The sequence below is a fragment of the Dipodomys merriami genome, unplaced genomic scaffold (assembly GCF_024711535.1).
Source record: "Dipodomys merriami isolate MVZ:Mamm:240054 unplaced genomic scaffold, mDipMer1.0.p SCAF_52, whole genome shotgun sequence".
NCBI classification, from domain to species: Eukaryota; Metazoa; Chordata; class Mammalia; order Rodentia; family Heteromyidae; genus Dipodomys; species Dipodomys merriami.
In genome coordinates, this window is record NW_027206091.1 from 8,696,052 (window position 1) to 8,717,644 (window position 21,593).

The 21,593-nt window shown below is 49.9% G+C and overlaps 2 protein-coding genes and 1 pseudogene across 2 annotated transcripts; 1 reads left to right on the plus strand and 2 right to left on the minus strand.

The window, feature by feature from the left end:
- LOC138811195 (cytochrome P450 2G1-like) overlaps positions 1 to 21,593 on the plus strand; it is a 117,694-nt pseudogene that overhangs the window by 19,299 nt on the left and 76,802 nt on the right.
- LOC138811196 (cytochrome P450 2F1-like) lies at positions 10,320 to 13,856 on the minus strand. The gene is made up of 3 exons (XM_069998869.1): positions 12,302 to 13,856; positions 11,585 to 11,759; positions 10,320 to 11,056 (listed from the first exon to the last, which is right to left on the minus strand). Exons 2-3 carry the CDS (start codon positions 11,642 to 11,644, stop codon positions 10,883 to 10,885), a joined length of 234 nt encoding a protein of 77 aa, XP_069854970.1. The 5' UTR covers positions 11,645 to 11,759; positions 12,302 to 13,856; the 3' UTR covers positions 10,320 to 10,882.
- LOC138811194 (cytochrome P450 2F2-like) lies at positions 14,018 to 21,328 on the minus strand. Its single transcript, XM_069998868.1, has 9 exons — positions 21,143 to 21,328; positions 20,892 to 21,054; positions 20,232 to 20,381; positions 18,796 to 18,956; positions 17,822 to 18,001; positions 17,323 to 17,464; positions 16,394 to 16,581; positions 15,736 to 15,877; positions 14,018 to 14,463 (listed from the first exon to the last, which is right to left on the minus strand). Exons 1-9 carry the CDS (start codon positions 21,311 to 21,313, stop codon positions 14,282 to 14,284), a joined length of 1,479 nt encoding a protein of 492 aa, XP_069854969.1. The 5' UTR covers positions 21,314 to 21,328; the 3' UTR covers positions 14,018 to 14,281.

Genomic DNA, 21,593 nt, shown 5'->3' on the forward strand with positions numbered 1-21,593 from the left:
GGTTCACCCTGAGTTCAAGCTTCAGTACCCACCCAAAAAATATCAATATCAAAGACCCTAGAAACTACTTATCCAGACCCTTTCATCAATGGACTCCCAAAATCTGTATGTAGAGTTCTGGTGATGAGGGTGTGTCATTGTGTAGCCTGGGCTGGTCTTATACTCCCAATTATCCTCAGCCTCCCCAGTTCTGGGTCTATACTTATGCACCACTATACCCGGCCCTCAGTGTGCTTCTGCATCATCAGGCACTGAGTGAAGCCTTTTTTCATGAAATGATTATTGCTCATGATCACCTCCAACATAGATGATTTCCACTCTCTCCGCCTCACCTCCTCCCCCCCAGGCATCCCAATTGATCCCACCTTCTTCCTGAGCTGCACAGTGTCCAACGTCATCAGTTCTGTAGTGTTTGGAAAGCACTTCAACTATGAAGACAAGCAGTTCTTGAGCCTTCTGGAGATGATTGACAAGACTTTTATTGAGATGAGCATGCCCTCGGCCCAGGTGATCACAGAGACTCACTTTCCCTGCCACCCAGGTCCCCAACCCCGACAGACACCGGTGGCTCATGCCTGTCATCCTAGCTACTCAGGAGGCTGAGAGCTGAGGATCATGGTTCAAAGCCAACACAGGCAGAAAGTCCATGAGACACAACAAACCACCAGAAAACTGGAAGTTATACTGTGGCTGAAAATGGTAAAGCACTCGCCTTGAGCTGAAGAGCTGAGGAACAGCGCTCAGGCCCAGAGTTCAAGCCCCACAACCAACAAGGAAGGAAGGAAAGAAGGAAGGAAGGAAGGAAGGAAGGAAGGAAGGAAGGAAGGAAGGAGGGAGGAGAGGGGGAAGGAGGGAGGGAGAGAGGGAGGAAGGAAGGAAAGAAGGAAGGAAGGAAGGAAGGAAGGAAAGAAGGAAAAGAAAAGAAACATTTAACATGGGCACTGGTGGCTCACACCTGGTGCCCTAGCTACTCAGGAGGCTAAGACCTGAGGATCACAGTACAAAGTCAGTCCAGGCAAAAAAGTCCATGATACTCTTATTTCCAATGATACACCAAAAAGCCAGAAGCAGTAGAGTGCTAGTACTTTATCACTCTTCTTCAAGGGGTAGAATATTAGCCTTGAGGGGAAAAAGAACAAGCTCTGGGACAATGCCCAGGTCCTGAGTTTAAGCCCAGAGACTGGCACCAGAAGAAAAGAAAAAAAAATCCCTAGACCCTATTCCTCCCTCCCACCTCTTCTGTTCCTGCAGGAAAGTGGATGTGTGTTGGGGAGGCCCTGGCACCCATGGAACTCTTCCTCTACTTCACCTCCATCCTTCAGAACTTCTCCTTATGCTCACTGGTGCCACCTGAGGACATTGATATCACCCCCAGAATTTCAGGCCTTGGCAACATCCCCCCAATATATAATTTCTGTCTGGTGTCCCGCTGATCACCCCTGGCTGGGCCAATAAAGAAGCTTCCCATTGCCCTGGGTCCATCTAACCACCTCCTTCTCCTCCTCCTCCTCTTCCTCCCTCTCAAATTCTCACTATCATGCTAAGAATTGACACTCTCCCTTTTTTTCCCTGGGGTCTCCTTCAGGTAAGTTCATCTGCAAACACCCTCCTGATGTTTTAGTCAGGAGGAGAAAAAAAATGTCCTGTCCTAGATTTTGGAAAAAAGCTTTCTGGTTAATAAAACGCTTCTTGCTGTGAAGTCTGTCTACACCAAACTCTAGTATTTTGGTCCATTGTTCTGTTGTCGCTTTATTTTCCTTTTGTTTTCTGTCACTGATGTTACCAAAAGGTAGTCCCTAATCCATTTCTCCTGCATTTCCATCTTCCTTCTCCCTCCCCCCTCAATAAAGTAAACACCAAACTCAAGACAGTTAAATGTAAGCAAGTTTATTGTACACTGTGAGAACACTCAGATTAACTATGGTAACAATTTGAGAGAAAGGAAAATGAACAGGACAAGGAAGGGGGAAATAAAAGTAAGATGTAGTGACAAGCCTTTCTGTATGGTATTTATTCATGCAGAGAGCTCTAGACTTACAAGAAAACCCCAAAGAGAACTTTAAATACTCCATTTAGGTCCAGGATCTTCAAGAGAACCTAGTTCAAAATGTCACTAAGAACCAGATGTTGGTGGCTCACTCCTGTAATGCCAGCTACTCAAGAGGTTGAGATCTGAGAATCATGGTTTAAAGCCAATCCAAGTAGGAAAGTCCATGAGACGCTTATCTCCAATGAACTGCCAAAAAGCTTGAAGTGCAGCTGTGCCAGTGATTGACTGCCAGCCTTCAGCACCAAAGCTCAGGGACAGCATCTAGGCCTGAAGTTCAAAGCCTAGGACCTCTGGGACAGTGTGCAAGCCCACAGTTCAAGCCTCATAGATAGATAGATAGATAGATAGATAGGTAGATAGGTAGATAGATAGATAGATAGATAGATAGATAGATAGATAGATAGATAGATAGATAGATAGATAGATAGATAGATAGAATAAAACAAAGAATGAACAGTGCAAACCCCTCAGCAATTTGCGTAAAGCTGCCTGGGACTTGGCTGCTGTCAAAGGCTTGGAGCTGCATGGTCTTGTTGCACTCAGCCATGCACTCAGGCATTGAATGAAAGCTGGTTTTTCTGCTTAGAACTCAATCTCCAGACTCACCTTTCTCCTTCCACCAAAAATCCCTACCCAGCTTTACCCTGGATCCACAAGCTAGACTCCATTGTATGAGCACGTTCTGCCCTCCTTCACTCCCTCTCTCTGTTCATTAAGCCTCATCCACAAGTACCTACATGTCCCCCAAAGAACATTGATTCATATGAATATTCCTGTTCAAAGGAGCTTCAACATATGTTCTTTTTTTGGTCTATGTGCTGGTACTGGGGCTTGAACTCAGGGTCTGGGTGTTGTCCCTGAGATTTTTCATCAAATCTAATGCTGTACCAATAGAGCCACAGCTCCATTTCCAGCTTTTTGGTAGTTGATTGGAGATAAGAGTCACATGGACTTTCCTTCCCTAGGCTGGCTTTTTTTTTGGGGGGGGTGTCTGGTTGTGGGGCCTGAACTCTGGGCCTGGGCGCTGTCCCTCAGCTCTTCAGCTCAAGGCTAGTGCTCTACCACTTGAGCCACAGTGCCATTTTCAGCTTTTTTCTTTTTGCTTATGTGGTGCTGAAGAATCTAACCCAGGACCTCATGCAAGCAAGGCATGTGCTCTACAACTGAGCCAACTTCCCAGCCCATGAGGATTGCAGTTTGAGGCCAGCTTGAGCAGAAAAATCCCTGCGAGACTCTTAACTCTAATTAATCAGCAGAATGCTGAAGTGGCCCTGTGACTCAAAGTGGTAGAGTACTAACCTTGAGCAAAAGCTCAAAGACAGTGCCCAGGCCCTGAGTTCAAGTCCTGTGACTAACAAAAGAGATGCCAACTGGGACAAGCCATTCCAACCACGAGTACCTGCCCCCCACCCCACGCTACTCCTGGCAACAAGGGACCATGGAGAGGAGTAAAACGGGATGGTGTCACATTTTAAATGGAGTCATTTTGTGCTTGCCCTTACAAAATTAACCAGAGCTGGGAGATCAAAAGGAAATACTTAATAAGCATGCCTATCTAATGTTCATACCTGTCTTTCTTCTAAATGGACAGGAACTTATAGTGAATCTTAGACTCGGGACAGTTTGCCTGTGGATCCTCCTGGGTCTCCCATCTTTGTAATTCAGACATCTCCTAAGGCCTCCCCCTGGGCTCTTAACTCCAATCCATCCCCAGCTTCTGACTGTGCTCTCCCTACTCAGTGGCCAGATGTTATTCAGAAGTAGCTAGGGACATTTTCTGCCAACTCCAGGACTGCCTGGAACACAGGAGATAGGAACTAGACGTGTCATACAATTTTTTCTTTTCTACCCCGAATGAATGGATGCCCTTCCTTCTATTTGTGTGACCTCTTGTATTTGTTTTCTTATTGCTCAGCCTGTGCCTCATAAGATTCAGATTTCATCCAAAGACCCATACATGTGTCCACCATCTAGGAATGATTACTGCTTCCTTCTCCAGGACTGGACATCTCCACCCCTTGCTAGCAGGAAGTAGGGAGAGTTGGTACCCCTTTCTAACTATGGAAAGGCTAGAATGTTAGGTCTGCCTATGAGAACAGCCCCTCCCCCTTCTTCCTTGTGAAAGATAGTGCAAGGCCTTACCAGAAATCACCTGAAACCAGTAATCACCTGCTTTAAACCACCTGACTGTGAGTCAGCAATAGACCCCAGATTCTGAGGACACCTCCTCATCTGCTGAGGTCACTTCTTTTTTTTTTTTTTTTTTTTTGTCGGTCGTGGGGCTTGAACTCTGGGCCTGGTTGCTGTCCCTCAGCTCTTCAGCTCAAGGCTAGCGCTCTACCTCTTGAACTATAGCGCCACTTCCAGTTTTCTGGTGGTTTATTGGAGATAAGAGTTTCATGGACTTTCCTGCCTGGGCTGGCTTTGAACTACGATCCTCAGATTTCAGCCTCCTGAGTAGCTAGGATTATAGGCATGAGCCACCGGCACCCGGCTTTGAGGTCACTTCCTGAACAAGCTGGTCATGCCTCCTTCGGACAATGAGAGGTTCCCCTGGCTCTGAGATCACTTCTGTATCTGCGGTGGTCCCGCCTCCCGTCTTTCCTCATATAATTTTACTCACCCACAGTCTCCTCCCTCTTCTCTTTTCTCTCCACATGCCTCTATCTCATGCAGACTTGCAGTTTGCTCTCACCACAATAAATTCTTTTCTTCCTGAACCATATGTCAGTCTCCTCACAGTGTTCTCTCTCTCTTCCTCCCTCCCTCTCCACCTTCCCTCTCCTTTTACCCTCCCCTTCCTTTCTCTTGTCCTCCTTCCCTCTCCATTTTCCTCCCTCTCTCCATCCCTCCCTCCCTTTTTTCCTTCCTTCCTTCCCTTTCTTCTTCCCTAGCTCTCCTTTTCTTTTTCTCCCTTTTGTGCTCTCCCCTTCCCTCCCTCCCTCCCTCCTTCCTTCCCTCCTTCCCTCCTTCCTTCCTTCCTTCCTTCCCTCCTTCCTTCCTTCCTTCCTAGCTTTCCTTCTCTTTCTTCCTCCCTCTCTCCCCCTCCCTTTTTCTTTCTTTCTTTCTTTCTTTCTTTCTTTCTTTCTTTCTTTCTTTCTTTCTTTCTTTCTTTCTTTCTTTCTTTCTTTCTTTCCCTCCCTCCCTCGCTCCCTCCCTCCCTCCCTAGCTCCCTCCCTCCCTCCCATCTCTCTTTCCATTCCGGGCAGCTAACAAAGATTCATGTTTTTTTATGCCCTGAGTTGAACACTGTGAAAGTCAAAGGTCCACCATCTGCTCCAGTGTTTGGAGATGGTAGACCATGATATGGCCTTGTTTGTTATGAAATGTGACACATGACACTAATGGCTCCTCTCCTGTCTCCTTGTCCCACCAGGCAGTGAAAGCAGCCAGTACCAGAACCCAAACCCCCATTAAAAATATGGAAGTATTTGGGAGTTGCTTACTCTGCCATATCACGACACACACTGGGCTTGAAAGATTCAGTTACTTTGCACTAACTACACTGGTCTGCCTATTGAACTAGAAGGTTCTGGAGAGAGCCAGGCCCGTGGAGCTCAGACCTGAAGCTGTCAGTCAGAGCCTCTGACAGTAATTTTTTCTCTCCTGCAAGATGACAATAACGATGGTACCAATAGTAGTAGAAGTGATTCATTGAAAGATTGTAGAAAGACCAAGGCAAACTCTATCTCCAAATTTGTAGTCTGAAGCCATGTGTTGGATGTTCATGCCTGACATTCTAGTTACTCAGGAGGCTGAGGTCTGAGGCTCATGGTTCAAAGCCAGCCTGAGCAGAAAATCCATGAGACTCTTATCCTCAGTGAACCATCAGAAAAGAGGAAGTGGAGCTAGGGCTCTATCTTCAAGTTCTCCCTCTAAATAAGTGAACCAAGAAGCTTCCTTCCACTCCTGTAGAAGTCTTGTTTCTATTGCCACAGGGTAGAAATTACACACCAACTTAATTGTGTGGGTTGCAGTATTATCTCAGGAGTTGAAATTATATGCTCATTCAAATCTCTTGTTTTGGGCTGGGAAGGTGGCTTCGTGGTAAAGCGCTTGCCTTGCATGCTTGAGGCCCTGGGTTCCATTCCTCAGCACCCATAAGTAAAAAAAAAAAAAAAAGCTGGAAGTGGCGCTGTGGCTCAAGTGGTAGAGCACTAGCCTTGAGCTGAAGAGCTGAGTGGCATCGCCCAGGCTCAGAGTTCAGGCCCACTACTGGACCCAAAATAAAACAAAACAAATCTCTTGATTTTTTTGTTTTACTTTTTTTTTAAGCAGATGCACTTTATTTACAATGATCAGTTGGTGATGCACAAATCTTTGGGCTTTTAGTGGCCTTTTGGGGACACCTGGACAGAGAACAGCCCCTCTTCTGGGTGCATAGATCCTCTTCCTCCCACTTGCCATAAGCATCTACTGCCTATCTGCGCTTAGACCTTTGGCTTGGGGCATCTGTCCCTAGGTCCTGCCACAGGATCTCCTTACCTCCTTTGAAGTCCCAACCTTGGTCCGGGTTGTGGGGCACAGATTAAGGGTGACATTCATCTGACTGCAGAGTGAGGAAAGTATGAAATTGATGGGGAATACCAAGGCAAAAGCTTAGGCAGCTGCCTAATGCAGAGATCTTACCATACCCAACCTGTCCTCTAATGGTAGGAGGTGGGACCAGTCTAGACTTCTCCAGAGGGTGGAGGCAAATGGGTGGATGGTTCTTCCCTACATATGTTGGGCTCCAAGATGCAATGTCCATGTTGGGCCTGGCCTTGGTTCTCCCCAGCCTGTCTGTGCATCCATTCCCTCTGAGAATGCTTCTTGGGGGAGGAAGACCTGAGGTACTGAGGGAGGGGCCATAGTCCTCCGCCATACCTCCAGTAGGGTCCTGACTCACCTTTTTTTTTTTTTTTTTGGTACGGTCGTGGGGCCTGAACTCTGGGCCTGGGCGCTGTCCCTCAGCTCTTCAGCTCAAGGCTAGCGCTCTATCGCTTGAGCCACAGCGCCACTTCCGGCTTTTTTCATTTTGCTTATGTGGTGCTGAGGAATTGAACCCAGGGCCTCATGCATGCAAGGCAAGCGCTCTACCACTGAGCCACCTTCCCAGCCCCTGACTCACCTTTTTGGGTTTCTGGAAACTGCTTGCTTCTCCTTCTCCTGGGAGGACATTTTGAGAGGAAGTGGGCAGGTCTGTGGGCAAAAAGGCTTGGTGTAAAGCAAGGGGGGGTGCATTTCCACAAGGGAGGGCCCAAGGAAGTTTGGATGTGGGAAGAGACACCAGCTTAGCAATGAAGAACATTTCAGGCATCATGAAGGGTGAAGAAACCACTATGGAGATGCAGCTGACCCATGTGGTGTGTGTGTGGGGTCTCTGGGAACTCATGGGAGTCCTCGCCACTGGCTGGGGATAGGGAAAAGCAGGAAGACCCCCACTTCCCCAGAGTTGCCCATATGGGGCTCCAGATGCCCAGTGCCACATTGGGGATAGCTTCACAGGTGCTGGGTACCCAGCCTGGCTGGCCAGCCTGGCTGACCGCACAGAAGCCCAGTGGGAATTGGGAACAGAGTCCACCCCAGGACTAGCTCCCACCATCTTGGGAAACAACAAGGTGCTGATGTGTGTGTATGCGTGGGGGTCAGAGGTGGTGGATGCCCCCCTCCCCAGACTCAAACAGGGTTCTGATTCCCACAGTCCCCCGTTGCCGGGAGATGGCCCATGCTGGAGTTGGCGGCTCCTTGGTGGGGTAGACCAGAGAGCTCTGCTGCTTTCCTTTCACTTTTCAATGTCAGTACGAAGACTTGAATTCAGGACCTTTGCTTTGGTTTAGAGTTATTTATTTTTGTTTTATTCATGGCTGGCACTCTGCCATTTGGGCTGCACCTCTACTTTTAGCTTTTTTTGCTAATACATTGGAGATAAGTCTTTCAGATTTTGGGGCAAGGAATGTGGCTTAGTGATAGGGTGCTTGCCTAGCATACATGAAGCTCTGGGTTCGATTCCTTGGTACCACATAAACACAGAAAAATAAATAAAGATTAAAAAAAGATGTTAAGAGTCTTTCAGATTTGTCTGCTTGGACTGGCTTCAAACCATGATCCTCAGATCTCAGCCCCCTGAGGAGCTTGAGTATAGGCTCCTCTCTAGAAGTTTTCTTGATCTGTATACCACAGTAACATTATTACACCTCTCTCTCTCTCTCTCTCTCTCTCTCTCTCTCTCTCTCTCTCTCTCTCTCTCTCTCTCTCTCTCTCTCTCTCTTTTCCCCCTTTCTTGTACTTATTTCATGTGACAATATCTATTGCAAGCCAGGCACTGGTGGCACAGGGCTACTAGTGTGTGTGTGTGTGTGTGTGTGTGTGTGTGTGTGTGTGTGTGTGTGTGTGTGTGTGTGTGTGTGTGTGTGTGTGTATCAGACTTTGGGCTTGAACTCGGTGCTTGGGTGCTGTCCTTGACCTTTTTCACTCACGAATGGTGCTCTACCACTTGAGCCACACTCTACTTCTGGCTTTTTTGGTCGTTCATTGGAGATAAGAGTTTTACAGCTTTCTGAACCAGCCTGGCTTTGAACCTGAACCAAGAATCCTCAGATCTCAGCCTCCTGAGTAGCTAGAATAACAGGTGTGGGGGCCACCAGTGTAGAGTTTGTTTTCTTAATGACAGCCATTCTGACACAATTGCTAGGCAATGCAGTGTCATTTAATTCAGCCAAGACAGGTTAGAATCATTATCAAGATAACGTAGCTGGGTGCTGGTGGCTCAGGTCTGTTATCCTAGCTACTCAGGAGCCTGAGATCTAAGGACTGTGTTTATTTTATTTTATTGTTATGATGATGATGATGATGGTGGTGGTGATGATGATGATGTCTTGTTGGTCATGGGGCCTGAACTCTGGGCCTGGGTGCTGTCCCTCAGCTTTTCAGCTCAAGGCTAGCATTCTACCACTTTCTACCACTTGAGCCACAGTGCCACTTCCAGCTTTTTCTGCTTATGTGGTACTGAGGAACTGAACCCAGGGCCTCATGCATGCAAGGCAAGCATTCTACCACTGAGCCACCTTCCCAGCCCAGGATTGTGTTTCAAAGCCAGCCTTGGGAAAAAAGTCCCCATTAGACTCTAATATCCAATTAGCCATTCAAAATCTGGAAGTGGTGCTGTGGCTCAAGTGGTAGAGCACTAGCCTTGAGCAAGTGCTCAGAGACAGTGCCCAGACTCTAAGCTCAAGCCCCACAACCAACAAAAACAAACAAACAAAAAAGGGCAAAGAAAAGATAATTTTGGGGGGAATGGTACAGCAATTCCAGGAAAGGGCAATTCACAGAACACATCCTGCAGGTCTACGGCACAGAGTTCTGTTTCCATCCCCAATATTTCTCTCTGAACTCCCAGTGCATAAAGATATGGAATGGATGTAGGATGACAGGCAAAGGGAAAGTGACGGTGGAGGAGAAAGATAGACTATTCCCTACATAGACACTCACTACCAAGCTCACAGGCCAGACTTCCAGGTGTGGGGGTGTCAGCGCGGGAGCACCCATAACTTAAAGGCCTGGGTACATTGCCCAGCCCAGAACTGAGCTGTGTCAGGTCAATGTCCTCGGGCGCCCCCAGCGGCTGCAAGGTGAAACGCTGCAGGATGGCAGTGAAGTAGAGGAAGAGTTGCATTCTAGCAAGAGACTCCCCCAGGTACAGCCTGTATCCTGCAGGGGTGGGGAGGGAAGGGCCAGAAGAGTTAATAAGGTAAGTTAAAGAGGTGAGAGACTACACTTTGCCTCTCAAACTCTCAGAGGGAAAATCCTGGGATAGGAAGATACTTGGAGAAAATTCAGACACAACTGTCCCAGGTTCAAATTTTGACAGTCAGAGCTAATTTTTCTACTCTTGGACAAGTCATAATTTCTGGGCATTTTGTGTATGTGTGTGCATGCATACGTGTGTGTGTGTGTGTGTGTTCTGGGCATTTTGTGTATGTGTGTGCATGCATACGTGTGTGTGTGTGTGTGTGTGTGTGTGTGTGTGTGTGTGTGTGACTAGGGCTTGAACTCAGCTCCTGGGAGTGATCAGTTGCCTTTTCTGAGCAAGGATGGCTCTCTAGTACTTGAACCACATCTCTCCTTTAGCTTGCTTTGCTGGTTAATTACAGCTAAGAGGCTGATGGATTTTCCTGCCCTAGCTGGTTTCAAACTGTGAAACTTCAGATCTTAGCTTCCTAAGTAGCTAGGATTACAAGCATGAGCCACCAGGGCCTGACTTATTATCTTCATTTTTATGGGGGTGGGAGTTGAGGTTCAGAGAAGGGAAGCAACACAGGGGTGGGGTGCAAACCTTCTGGGCCACCAGCTGTGAGCCCAGCTCTTAGCCACTTCCCTGGTAATCCCTCTCAAACAGCCACTGGCACATACTAGTCAATATTGTCATTTACGATTTTTCTCCATGCTATAGTGATTGAGCTCAAATAAAGCACAAAAGCTAGCAGTACTTCAAGGGGGCCACCTAATGGCAGAGATTTTAATTTACTTTAGAGTTGTGAGATGACTATCTGCATTCAAAGATAAGTGTGGAGTGGGATGAAGAGGCAAGGGAGATTATGGAGTGAAATTAGAACTATGTCTGAGCTGTAGCTACTCTGGAGGATGAGATCTGAGGACTGTGTGTCAAAGCCAGCCAGAGAAGGAAAGTCCATGAAACTCTTATCTCCAACTAACCAGCAAAAAGCTGAAAGTGGAGCTGTGGCTCAAGTTGTAGAATGCCAGCTTTAGGGGGAAAACCATGTGAGAACACAAGGCTTTGAGTTTAATCTCCACTTACTGGCACACATATAAACAACAACAACAACAACACCCCTAAGGCTTTGAAGCCTGACTCATGGGCTCACCAGCTGAGAAGGGCATGAAGGCTGGACTCTTCTTGAAGGCCTGATTGGCATCTAGGAAATGCTCAGGATTGAACTCCTTGGGTGTCTTGAACTGGCTGGGGTCGTAGTGTACGGTGTTAAGGGGGGTGATGATGTCGGTGCCCTGTGTGGATGTGGAGGGGTTAGTGTTGTGCAAGCTGACATTTCCACTTTTCAGACCTGGAATTCCTGGGGAGTTGTAAAGGGGGTAAGGGTAGGACACTGGACTCCATCTTCATCTGGGGTTCCCAGTGATGCTGGTGCGGGTGGTGGTGGCTGAGGAAGGAATGGGGGTTTCCCCCACCTTTCCTTGTGTAAGCAGCTGTTCGATTCCTGGGAAGGGGAGAATTCTGAGGATAGGGTTTGGGGCCACTAGGATCAAGTCCCAAACCCTGTGGATTGGAAAGATGAGCCCCAAGAAGGAGGTCTAGGACAGGAAAGGGTTGTGTGATTAAAGACAGGCCCTAGTGCACTCTGATGTGAGATGGGGTCCTGGAAAGAGGCTGAAGTTGTAGATTTAAGGATCTCAGAGGTGCGATGCTAGGGCTTTTGATGCTTCCTTGCTAAAGCCTTAGGGCACTGGTGGCCATGTCCTAGGGAGCCCACGGCCAGCTATAAGCGCGGGAAGTCGTGGGCCAGGTGTCTAGCACACCTTGGGTATCAGGAAGCCGCAGAAGGCCGCGTCCTTGATGACGCGGTGCGGCAGGTTCATGGGGATGACGTTAGCGAAGCGCCGCCCCTCGTGGATCACGGCGTCGGCGTAGGGCGTGGCCGCGCGGTCCTCCAGCGTGGGCTGTGGCAGGCGTGGATCTCTTCCTGCACGCGGGCTGGAGGCAGAGGAGGGAAGGCGGGGAGGGACTGGGTGGGGCTCTGGGGGTGGGACTTCCGGCTGCTGCTGGGATTCTGGGCGGGGCCTCCAGGACCTGGCTGGTTGGCTGATGGTGGACAGTGCGCGTGTGTGAGGGCCCGGGGTGAGGCTGGATCCATCCCGAGGCTGGGCTTAGGAAGGTGGGGAAGGCGGACAGGGCTTTGTGGGTAGAGCAAGATAATGGAGGGGGGAATTGTGTTTTGGACTTGCTCAGAGGCGGGACTGGGGTGTCCTAGGTAGGGTTAGAGGCGTGTCTTGTCAGGGCTGACCACCCTCAAAGGGGTGTGGCCATGTGTGGGCGTGGCCAGGCCGGACCAATACACATCTCATCTTCGAAGGGCGTGGTCAGATGGGGGCGTGGCTCAAAGGCTCAATGATGGTTATTCTCCGTGGGCTATTTCTAGTAGTGTTTAAATCCTGGGAGCCATCGTCCCCACTCCCACCCTCCTACCCCTCCACCGCCCCAGCGCAGCCTTCGCCCAACTCACTCTGCTGACTGACCTCGCTCCAGGGGCTGCTCATGATCTGGAAGTTGTCCTTGATGAAGCGGATAATGGCCAGCAAACTCGTCGCCGTCATCGAAACGGTGGCCGAAGATCACAGAACAGATGATGTTGGCTGCGGAGTAGCTGAGCATGAACACTGAGTGGAAGGGCTCGCCTGAAGCGCATGCATGGCCGCACCCCTTTGGAGAAAGTCAGCCTGACTCTCCCTGTTAGCTCCAGCGTTCAGGGATGGCAGACCGTGCTATGACTTTGTGCCAAGTGACACTAATGTCTCCTCTCCTGTCTCCTTGTCCCACCAGGCAGTGAAAGCAGCCAGTACCAGAGCCTGAACCCCACTGAAAATCTGGAAGTATTTGGGAGTTGTTTACTCTGTCATATTATGACATACACACACAGGACTGGAGAGATTCGGTTACTGCCCGGAAGACAGATTGCCTGTAGAACTGGAAAGCTCTGGAAAGAGCCAGGGTGGTGGGGCTCAGGCCCGAAGCTGTCAGCAGCGCCTCTGACAATAATTTTTTTCCTCTCCTGCAAGGTGACAAGAATGATTGTCACAGTAGCAGTGGAAGTGATGCACTGAAGGATTGTGGAAAACCCAAGGCAAGCCCTGTCTCCAGATTCTTCCTCTAAATCACTGAACGAGGAAGCTTTTGTCCACTGCCGTAGGTGTCTCCTCCTTTCTATTGCCACAGGGTGTTAATTACACACAAAGTTCATTGTGTGGGTTGCAGAATTATATCAGAAGTTGAAATCACATCCCCACCCAAGTCCCCTTTTGCCTTTTTAAATTTTTATATTTAAATATCAGTAGCAGAACTTAAGATCAAGACCTTGTGCTTTGGCTTAGATTGATTTATTTATTTTTGTTTTGCTCATGGTTGGCACTCTGCCAATTGAGCCACACCTCTACTTCTAGCTTTTTATTGGTTTACTGGAGATAAGTCTTTCATATTTGTCTGCTTGGACTGGCTTCAGACCACAACCCTCAGATCTCAGCCCCCTGAGTAGCTAGGAGTAAAGGCTCCTCTCTAGAAGTTTTCTTGATCTCCATACCACAAACAACATTATTAGACTTTCTTTCTCTTTCTTTCTTTCTTTCTTTCTTTCTTTCTTTCTTTCTTTCTTTCTTTCTTTCTTTCTTTCTTTCTTTCTTCCTTCTTTTCTTTCTTTCTCTCTTTCTTTCTTTCTTTCTTTCTTCCTTCTTTTCTTTCTTTCTCTCCCTCTCTCTCCCTCTCTCTTCTTCCCTCTCTCTTGCTCTGTCTCTGTCTCTGTCTCTCTCTCACACACACACACACTTTCCTCTTTCTTGTACTTCTTATTTCATGTGACAATATCTACTGCTAGACAGGCACTGGTGGCTTAGGTTTCTGGTACCTCTGTTGCTACTAGGGTGTGTGTGTGTGTGTGTGTGTGTGTGTGTGTGTGTGTGTGTATACCAGTCTTGGGGCTTGAATTCAGGGCCTAGGTACTGTTCCTGACCTTTTTCAGTCAAGGCTGGTGCTCTACCACTTGAACCTCACCCCCACCCTTGGCTTTTTTGGTGGTTCACTGGCAACAAAGAGTCTCTTAGACTTCCAAACAAGCCTGGCTTTGAACCTGGATCTTCAGATCTCAGCCTCCAAAGTATCTAGGATTATAAGGGTGAGCTACCAGTGACCAATTGTTTATTTTCTTAATGATGGCCATTCTGACCATGGATAGGTAATACCAGTGTCATTTAACTCAGATCTATTAGAAAGATAATTGGATTGGAAATTCCAGGAAAGGGCAAGTCACAGAACACATTGTGCAGGTCCAGGGCACAGGAGATACATTTCCATCCCCAAGTATTTCTCTCTGAACCCACAGTGAATAAAGGTACAGGATGGATGTAGGATGACAGGCAAAGGGAACGTGACGCTGGAGGAGGGCAGAATATTCCCTAGATAGACACCCCACACCAAGCTCACAGGCCAGGCTTCCAGGTGTGGGGGTGTCAGCGCGGGAGCACCCGCAACTTGAAAGGCCTGGGTACATTGCCCAGCCCAGAGCTGAGCGGGGTCAGGTCGATGTCCTCGGGCGCCCCCAGCGGCTGCAAGGTGAAGCGCTGCAGGATGGCAGTGAAGTAGAGGAAGAGTTCCATTTTGGCCAAAGGCTCCCCCAGGCACAGCCTGCGTCCTGCAGGGGTGGAGAGGGGAGGGCCAGGAGGAGTTAAGGGGAATTAAGAGGGGTGAGGGACTGCACCTCTCCCCCTAAAACTCCCAGAGAAAATCCTGAAGTAGAAAGATGCTTGGAGAAAATGGAGCAAGTGCAAATTCAAACACAGCTGTTCCAGGTTTAAATATTGATAGTGTCAGAGCTAACTTTTGTGTTCTTGGAAAAGGCACAATTTCTGGCCTCTGTGTGTGTGTGTGTATGTGTGTGTGTGCTGGGACTAGGGCTTGAACTCAGCTCCATGAAGTAGTCAGTTGCCATTTTCCCACAAGGCTGGCTCTCTACTATTTGATCCACAGCTCTTCTTCGAGCTTATTTGCTCGTTAATTACAGCTGGCTTTAAACTATGATCCTCCAGATCTCAGCCTCCTAAAGAGCTAGGATTACAAGTGTGAGCAACCAGGGCCTGACTTATTATCTGCCTTTTTATGGGTGTGGCAGTTGAGGCTCCAAGAAGGGAAGTAAGAAATCCAAGGCCACACAAGCAGGACAGAAATGGGGTGCAAACCCTCTGGGTGTGAGCTCAGCTCTCACCCTCTTTCCTGGTAATCCCTCTCAGGTAGGGTCTGGCACACACTACTGAATATGGTCATTTATTATTTTTCTCCTTGCTACAGAGTAAATAGGGATTTCTCCCCTAAAAGCAGGAATGAGCCAAAACAAAGCACCAAAGCTGGCAGTACTTCAACTGTGCCTTGTAGTGACAGAGCTTTTAAGTTACTTTAGAGTTGGGAGAGTGACTATCTATGCATTCACGGATAAGCATGGGGTGAGATGGAGAAGCAAGAGTTTATGGAGTGAAGTTAGCACTAGGGCTGTGACAGGTGCTGGTGGCTCTGCCTGTAATCTTAGCTACTCAAGAGGCTGAGATCTGAGGATCCTGTTTCAAAGCCAGCCAGAGCAGGAAGGTCCATAAAGCACTCTCTCTCTCTCTCTCTCTTTTTCCCTCCCTCCTTCCCTCTCCCCTCTCTCTTTTGTCAGTTGTAGGGCTTGAATTCTGGGCCTGGGCACTTCCCCTCAGCTCTTCAGCTCAAGGCAAGTGCTCTATCACTTGAGCCACAGCCCCACTTCTGGTTTTCTGGTGATTAATTGGAGATAACAGTCTCATGGACTTTCCTCCTCTGGCTTGCTTTGAACCTCGATCCTCAGACTCAGCCTCCTGAGTTAACCAGCAAAAAGCTGGTTAACAACAAACAACAAAAACCCTAAGGTTTGGAGACTGACTCATGGGCTTACCAGCTGAGAAGGGCATGAAGGCTGGACTCTTCTTGAAGGCCTGATTGGCATCTAGGAAATGCTCAGGATTGAACTCCTGGGGTGTCTTGAACTGGCTGGGGTCGTAGTGCACGGTGTTAAGGAGGGTGATGATGTCGGTGCCCTGTGTGGATGTGGAGGGGTTAGTGTTGTGCAAGCTGACATTTCCACTTTACAGACCTGGAATTCCTGGGGACTTTGAAAGGGGGTGAGGGTAGGACACTGGACTCCATCTTTATCTGGAGTTCCCAGTGATACTGGTGTGTGTATTGGTGTCTGAGGAAGGAATGGGGGTTCCCCCCACCTTTCCTGTTTGATTCCTGGACAGGGGAGAATTCTGAAGATAAGGTTTTGGGCCACAGGGGGTCCTAAGATTAAATTGCAAACCCTGGGTATTGGAAAGATGAGCCCCAAGATGGAAGTCTTATGACAGGAAAGGGATGTGTGATTAAGGACAGGCCCCAGTGCACTCTGGATGGGGTCCTGGGAAGAGGCTGCAGTTGTAGATTTAAGGATCAGAGGTGCGATGCTAGGGCTTTTGATGCTTCCTTGCTAAGGCCTTAGGGCACTGGTGGCCATGTCCTAGGAGCCCACGGCCAGCTGTAAGCGCGGGAAGTCGTGGGCCAGGTGCCTAGCACACCTTGGGTATCAGGAAGCCGCGGAAGGCCGTGTCCTTGATGACGCGGTGCGGCAGGTTCATGGGGATGACGTCAGCGAAGCGCTGCACCTCGTGGATCACGGCGTCGGTGTAGGGCATGGCCACGCGGTCCTCCAGCGTGGGCTGTCGCGAGCGGCCCACCACGGCGTCGATCTCTTCCTGCACGCGGGCTGGAGGCAGAGGAGGGAAGGCGGGGAGGGGCTGGGCACCAGGCGTGTGCAAGGCGCACGAGAGGGGCTACTGCTGCAGTGTGCATGTGTGTGTGTGTATGCAAATTCGAGTGAGTGCAAAAAGCAGGGGGGAGCCCGGGAGCCAGGGTCATGCTTTGTGGGTGGGACTTCCGGTGCACCTGGGATTCTGGGCGGGGCTTCCTGGGCTGGTTGACTGATGGGTACAGTGGTTGGTTGGATGGTGCACGCATGTGTGTGTATTGGGTGGGGCAGGAAAGAAACTTGGGGATCTACCCAGAGGCTGGACCTCAGGAGTTGGGAGTTGCAGACAGGGCTTTGTGAATGAGGTAAGACAATGGGGGGGGGGGTTGTGTCTTGGACTTGCTCCAAGGTGGGGACTTGGGAGGCGTAGTTAGGGGCCCGGCTGGAGAGATGGATTGGGTATGTGGCCACAGGCATCAATTGGGAGATATGGTTGGAGGGGTGGTCAGGGGCGTGGTTAGGGGTGTGGCTTTACATGGGACATGTGGGCGTGGTTAGGGGCGTGTTCTGGGCAAGGATTGGGGGCGTGGCTTTGGGCAGGGCTTGGGGAGGACCTAGAAAAGTGGTCATAGGTGGGACCCCTGCAGCGCGGGTAGGACCCTTGGTAGCAGGTGTAGACCCCTAAGGGTTTGGCTGGGCCACCTCAGGCGTTAGTGTTATGTGGATAGGACTCAGGGCCAGCTGGCAGGGGGGCAGCACCTTGAATTTTGGGGTATTTCATTAGTATGAGGAAGGCATGGCGCAGCGTGGTGCCCACTGTCTCGGTGCCACCGAAAAGGAGGTTATGTGTGGTCATCAGCAGGGTGTCCATTTGGAAGTGGGTGAGCGGGTCCTTCTTCTCCTGCAGAGGTTGACACATGACGGTACAGGCCAGGGCCAGGGGATCCCATTCCCAAACCGGTGCCGCCAATGCTGCTGGGTGCCAGGTTGGCTCATTCCCTGGTTCCCTTTCCAGGAAGATGGGTGTGGGGGGGGTGGTTTGGGGAGGCGCAAAGGCCAGATGGGGAAAATCTCAGCCTCAGGCTCCAGGATGAACTGGGCAGTGGCAAGGTCTTAATGAGCTGTTAATTGGCGCTCTCAGCAGTGCCAAGTACCCCAGCCCTTGCTTAATCTGGGATTCCTTTAGGTTTGAGGCCAGGGTAGCAAGAGAGTTGGTTTTAGGCTAGACTACAGGTGTGATCTCCAAGCTGAGGATTACCTGTGCCATCTTGGTGAGGAAACAATCGATGAAGTCCCGGGGATTGTCGGGGTCTAGGGTAGCCTGGTGTTCTCGGACGCTGCGAGCGATCAGATCTTTCATACCTCTGAAGTTCTGGAACATTCGTTGGTGCGATCCCACAGGCAGCCAGTCCAGAAGACCCGGGAAGATGTTGTATAGCTGGGGAGTGGGAAGAGTTGGAAGGGCTTGGAGGAGCAGGCAGAGTTTTCTTTTCTTTCTTGTGCCTGCTGCCTCCCCTGGATCTTGAACTCAGGGCCTGGCCACTGTCCCTGAACTTCTGCGCTCAAAGTTAGCTCTCTACAACTTCAACACACTTCTTTTTGGCTATTTGGTTGGTTAATGAGAAATACAAGTCTCATAGACTTTTTTGGTCTAGGCTGGCTTTGAACTGGATTTCCCAGATGTTAACCTGCTGAGTACTAAGATTACAGGCATGAGTTAACCAACAGCGTTAGGATGGTATTTTGGGGGGAATGGATGAAGTTAGGGGAAGAGGACATCGGGTAAATGAAGAGCTTTAAGCCACTTTAGGGATGTGGGTGGTAGAGCTGGGTAGTTGGTAGACTGGGTCAGTTAAGGTTTCTTCTGCAGAGGGGTGTGGCTAAATAAGAACTGGGTGTCCCTACTGGGTCCACGCAGGGCCTTTCTCCAGAGGGGCGTGGCCAAAGGGGGCGTGGTCACACAAAACAGGGTGTCCAGATTGAGTCAGGGCTGGTCCTTCTCTAGTGGGCATGGCCATATTGGAGCAGTTAGATAAGCATAGGGGTGGGGTGCCTGGGCTAGGGGAAGTCCCTTCTCCAAGGGCAAGGCCCATGGGGGCGTGGCCAGACCTGTTCTTTGGTAGTCCCTTCTCTGCTGGCTATTTCCAATTTGTGTTTAAATACCGGGAACCACACCCCCTCCTACCCCAGCCCCAGCCCAGCTCTCTCCCATCTCTCACTCTGCTGACTGACCTCGCCCCAGGGGCTGCTCATGATCTGGAAGTTGTCATTGATGAAGCGGATAATGGCCAGCAAACGCTCGTCGCTGTAATCGAAACGGTGGCCGAAGATCACAGAACAGATGATGTTGGACACGGAGCGGCTCAGCACGAACACGGGGTCGAAGGGCTCACCTGAAGCGTGGAGAAGGCGGGAGAAGGTGTGAGGCGCGGATTTGGGAAGACACCCCGCGCCACCCAAGGCCCGCAAACCCATGCAACCTCAGCTGGAATTGCCACGCTGGCATGCAACCACTGACCCAGTCCACATCTTGCAGCACCCACAGGGCCACCCAGCATAGAAGCCGTATACCAGACCCAGAAAATATCTGGCAACAGGCTGGGCATCTGAAAACCACGACATTCTGCAAATCTCAACAAGACGATACCAACAAAACAGGCTGTGCCTGAGACCACACAGCCCATTCCAGATGATCAGAATTCACAGAACACAGCAGCAATCTCACAGTGCACACACTTACCCACACACAGGAACACAATCCTCAAAACCTCCAACAGCCAAACAGACCACACCCAACAAGAGCAGAGGAACCCATCTCAACAGAGCCACCAAGACCCACTAGTCCCAGCCCAGTCTGCAGTTAAAGGGACTTAATTTGAAGGTTGACTTGGGCTCTCCTTAGTCCTGAGGTGACCTGGGCCAGAATGAATCTCTTTCTCTGAAACTTTTCTCTTGTCAAATGGGCTCCATGGCAGTGCCCTGCCTCTTTGTGAGGCTGTTAGAAGACATCAGTGTTCAAGGGTGGAAACTCCTGATAAGACCTGACCGATTAGGAGACTGTAGAATAATGCTCCCTTTCCCCCCACCAAAACGTTGATGTCTCCTTCACTACAACCCACGTCTTGTTTCTCATAGTAAAAGTGACTTTGCAGATGTGATAAAGAATGGGGAGAGCCAGGTGCTGGTGGCTCATGCCTGTAATCCTAGTTACTTAAGAGGCTGAAATCTGAGTATCACAGTTCAGAGGGAGCCTGGGCAGGAAAGTCATGAGACTCTTATTTCCAATTAATTACGGAAAAAGCCAAAAGCCGCACTGTGGCTCAAAGTGCTAGAACACCAGCCTTGAGCAAAAGAGCTCAGGGACAGTACCAGGCTCTGAGTTCAAGCCCCATGACCGATCCCCCCCCCCCACAAAAAAAAAAAAAGAATGAAGAGAATAAAAAAGAAAGTTAAAAAAAAAAGAAAATAATAAGTATGGGAGAGAAGGTGCTGGTGACTCATGCCTGAAATCTTGGTCATAAGTGGACCCTCCTCTAGGGGCGCTATTCTCATAATGAGTCAAGGAAGGCCCCTTCAGAAGTCTTGCATTCACCACAGTGCCTACTGAGAAGGATGGGTGTGGGTTAGGGGTGCAGACTGCATTCACTAAGAACCCTCCCCCCCCCCACCTTGTGTATTCTGCAGGGACTCCAACAGGAAGCTGCTTTCCTCCAGGATCCGCTCCTCAATGCTTCTCTTTCCCATCCCAAAGTTCCGTAGTATCTGGACAGAGAACCTTCTCAGGGCCTTCCACCGTTCTCCATTGGAGAAAGCGATGCCTGGGGAGAGGAGCAGTGCTTAGCTCAGTGGACAACTCAGCCCCTGACCACCCCCCCTTTTCCTGGTGTTTGCTGGAAGGGAGACTGAGTCTCTTTCCAGGGAACCATCCCTGACCCTCCAGGCTGAGCCAGGTTGTTTTCTTGGAGTTTTCACGGGGCCGTGGGCTTTCCTTTCCCCACTTCTGAACATTCTGACTATTTCTTTAAGGACCCCATGACTGCTGGATGTTGGTGGCTCCCACCTGTCATCCTAGCTACTCAGGAGGCTGAGATCTGAGGATCATGGTTCAAAGCTAGTCTGGGTAGGAAAGTCTGCGAGACTTTTATGTCTAATGAACCACAAAAAAAGCTAGAAGTGGAGCTTGGCTCATGTGGCAGAGCACCTGTCTTAAGCACAAAACTAGAGTTGCATAGTGATGGGGATTGGGATGGTGGTGCCATTCAAGGTTCTGGAGTGACGGGGGTGAGGAGGAGAAGCTTAGGGAATGGTGGAGAAAGGAGGAGGCTTACCATTGCCCTTAGTAAAGTTAAAAAACACTGGGTAATCTCCACGGCCACTGAACTCCTCCCCCTGGTCCACTAGCGCCTCCTTCACCGTTTGGTACCCGCTGAGTACCACGACTCTCCTGGGCCCCAGGTACACAGTGTACATGGAGCCATATTCCTTGCTCAGCTGAGGATGGAAGGAGGAGGTCACAGGGGGCTCTTCCCCCTCCCCCTCCCCCACTCCATCCTGTTCCCCCAAGGCCCCATGACTGCACCTTGGTGAGTGAGGTCAGCAAATCTTGGGAGCGGAGCTGCAGCAGGTTCCCCAGAATGGGGAGAGGCCTGGGGCCCGGGGGCAGCCGGCCCTTGCTGCGAAAGCCAAAGGACAGGAGCAAGTAGATGCCGGCCAGCAGCAGGAACAGCACCGCGGTGCCCACACCGTCCATGCCCAGGCAGCTGCTGGGTCTGGAAAGCAAAGGGAGATGAGAGTAGGGACCTATCAGTCCTCTCTCCTTATGGAGTCTTCCTTCCTCAGGTCCTGGCAATGGGGCAGGTGGAGAAGGCAGGGAGATAGAAAGAAGCAGAGATAGGGAGAAGTCAGAGGAGAGAAGAGAAGGGGAGGAGGGGAGTGAAGAGCAGGAGTATGGGGCAAAAAATAGAGGCTGGGATGTTCCAAATACAGAGAGACAGGGATATGGATGAGAGACACGGACAGATACCTGGAGA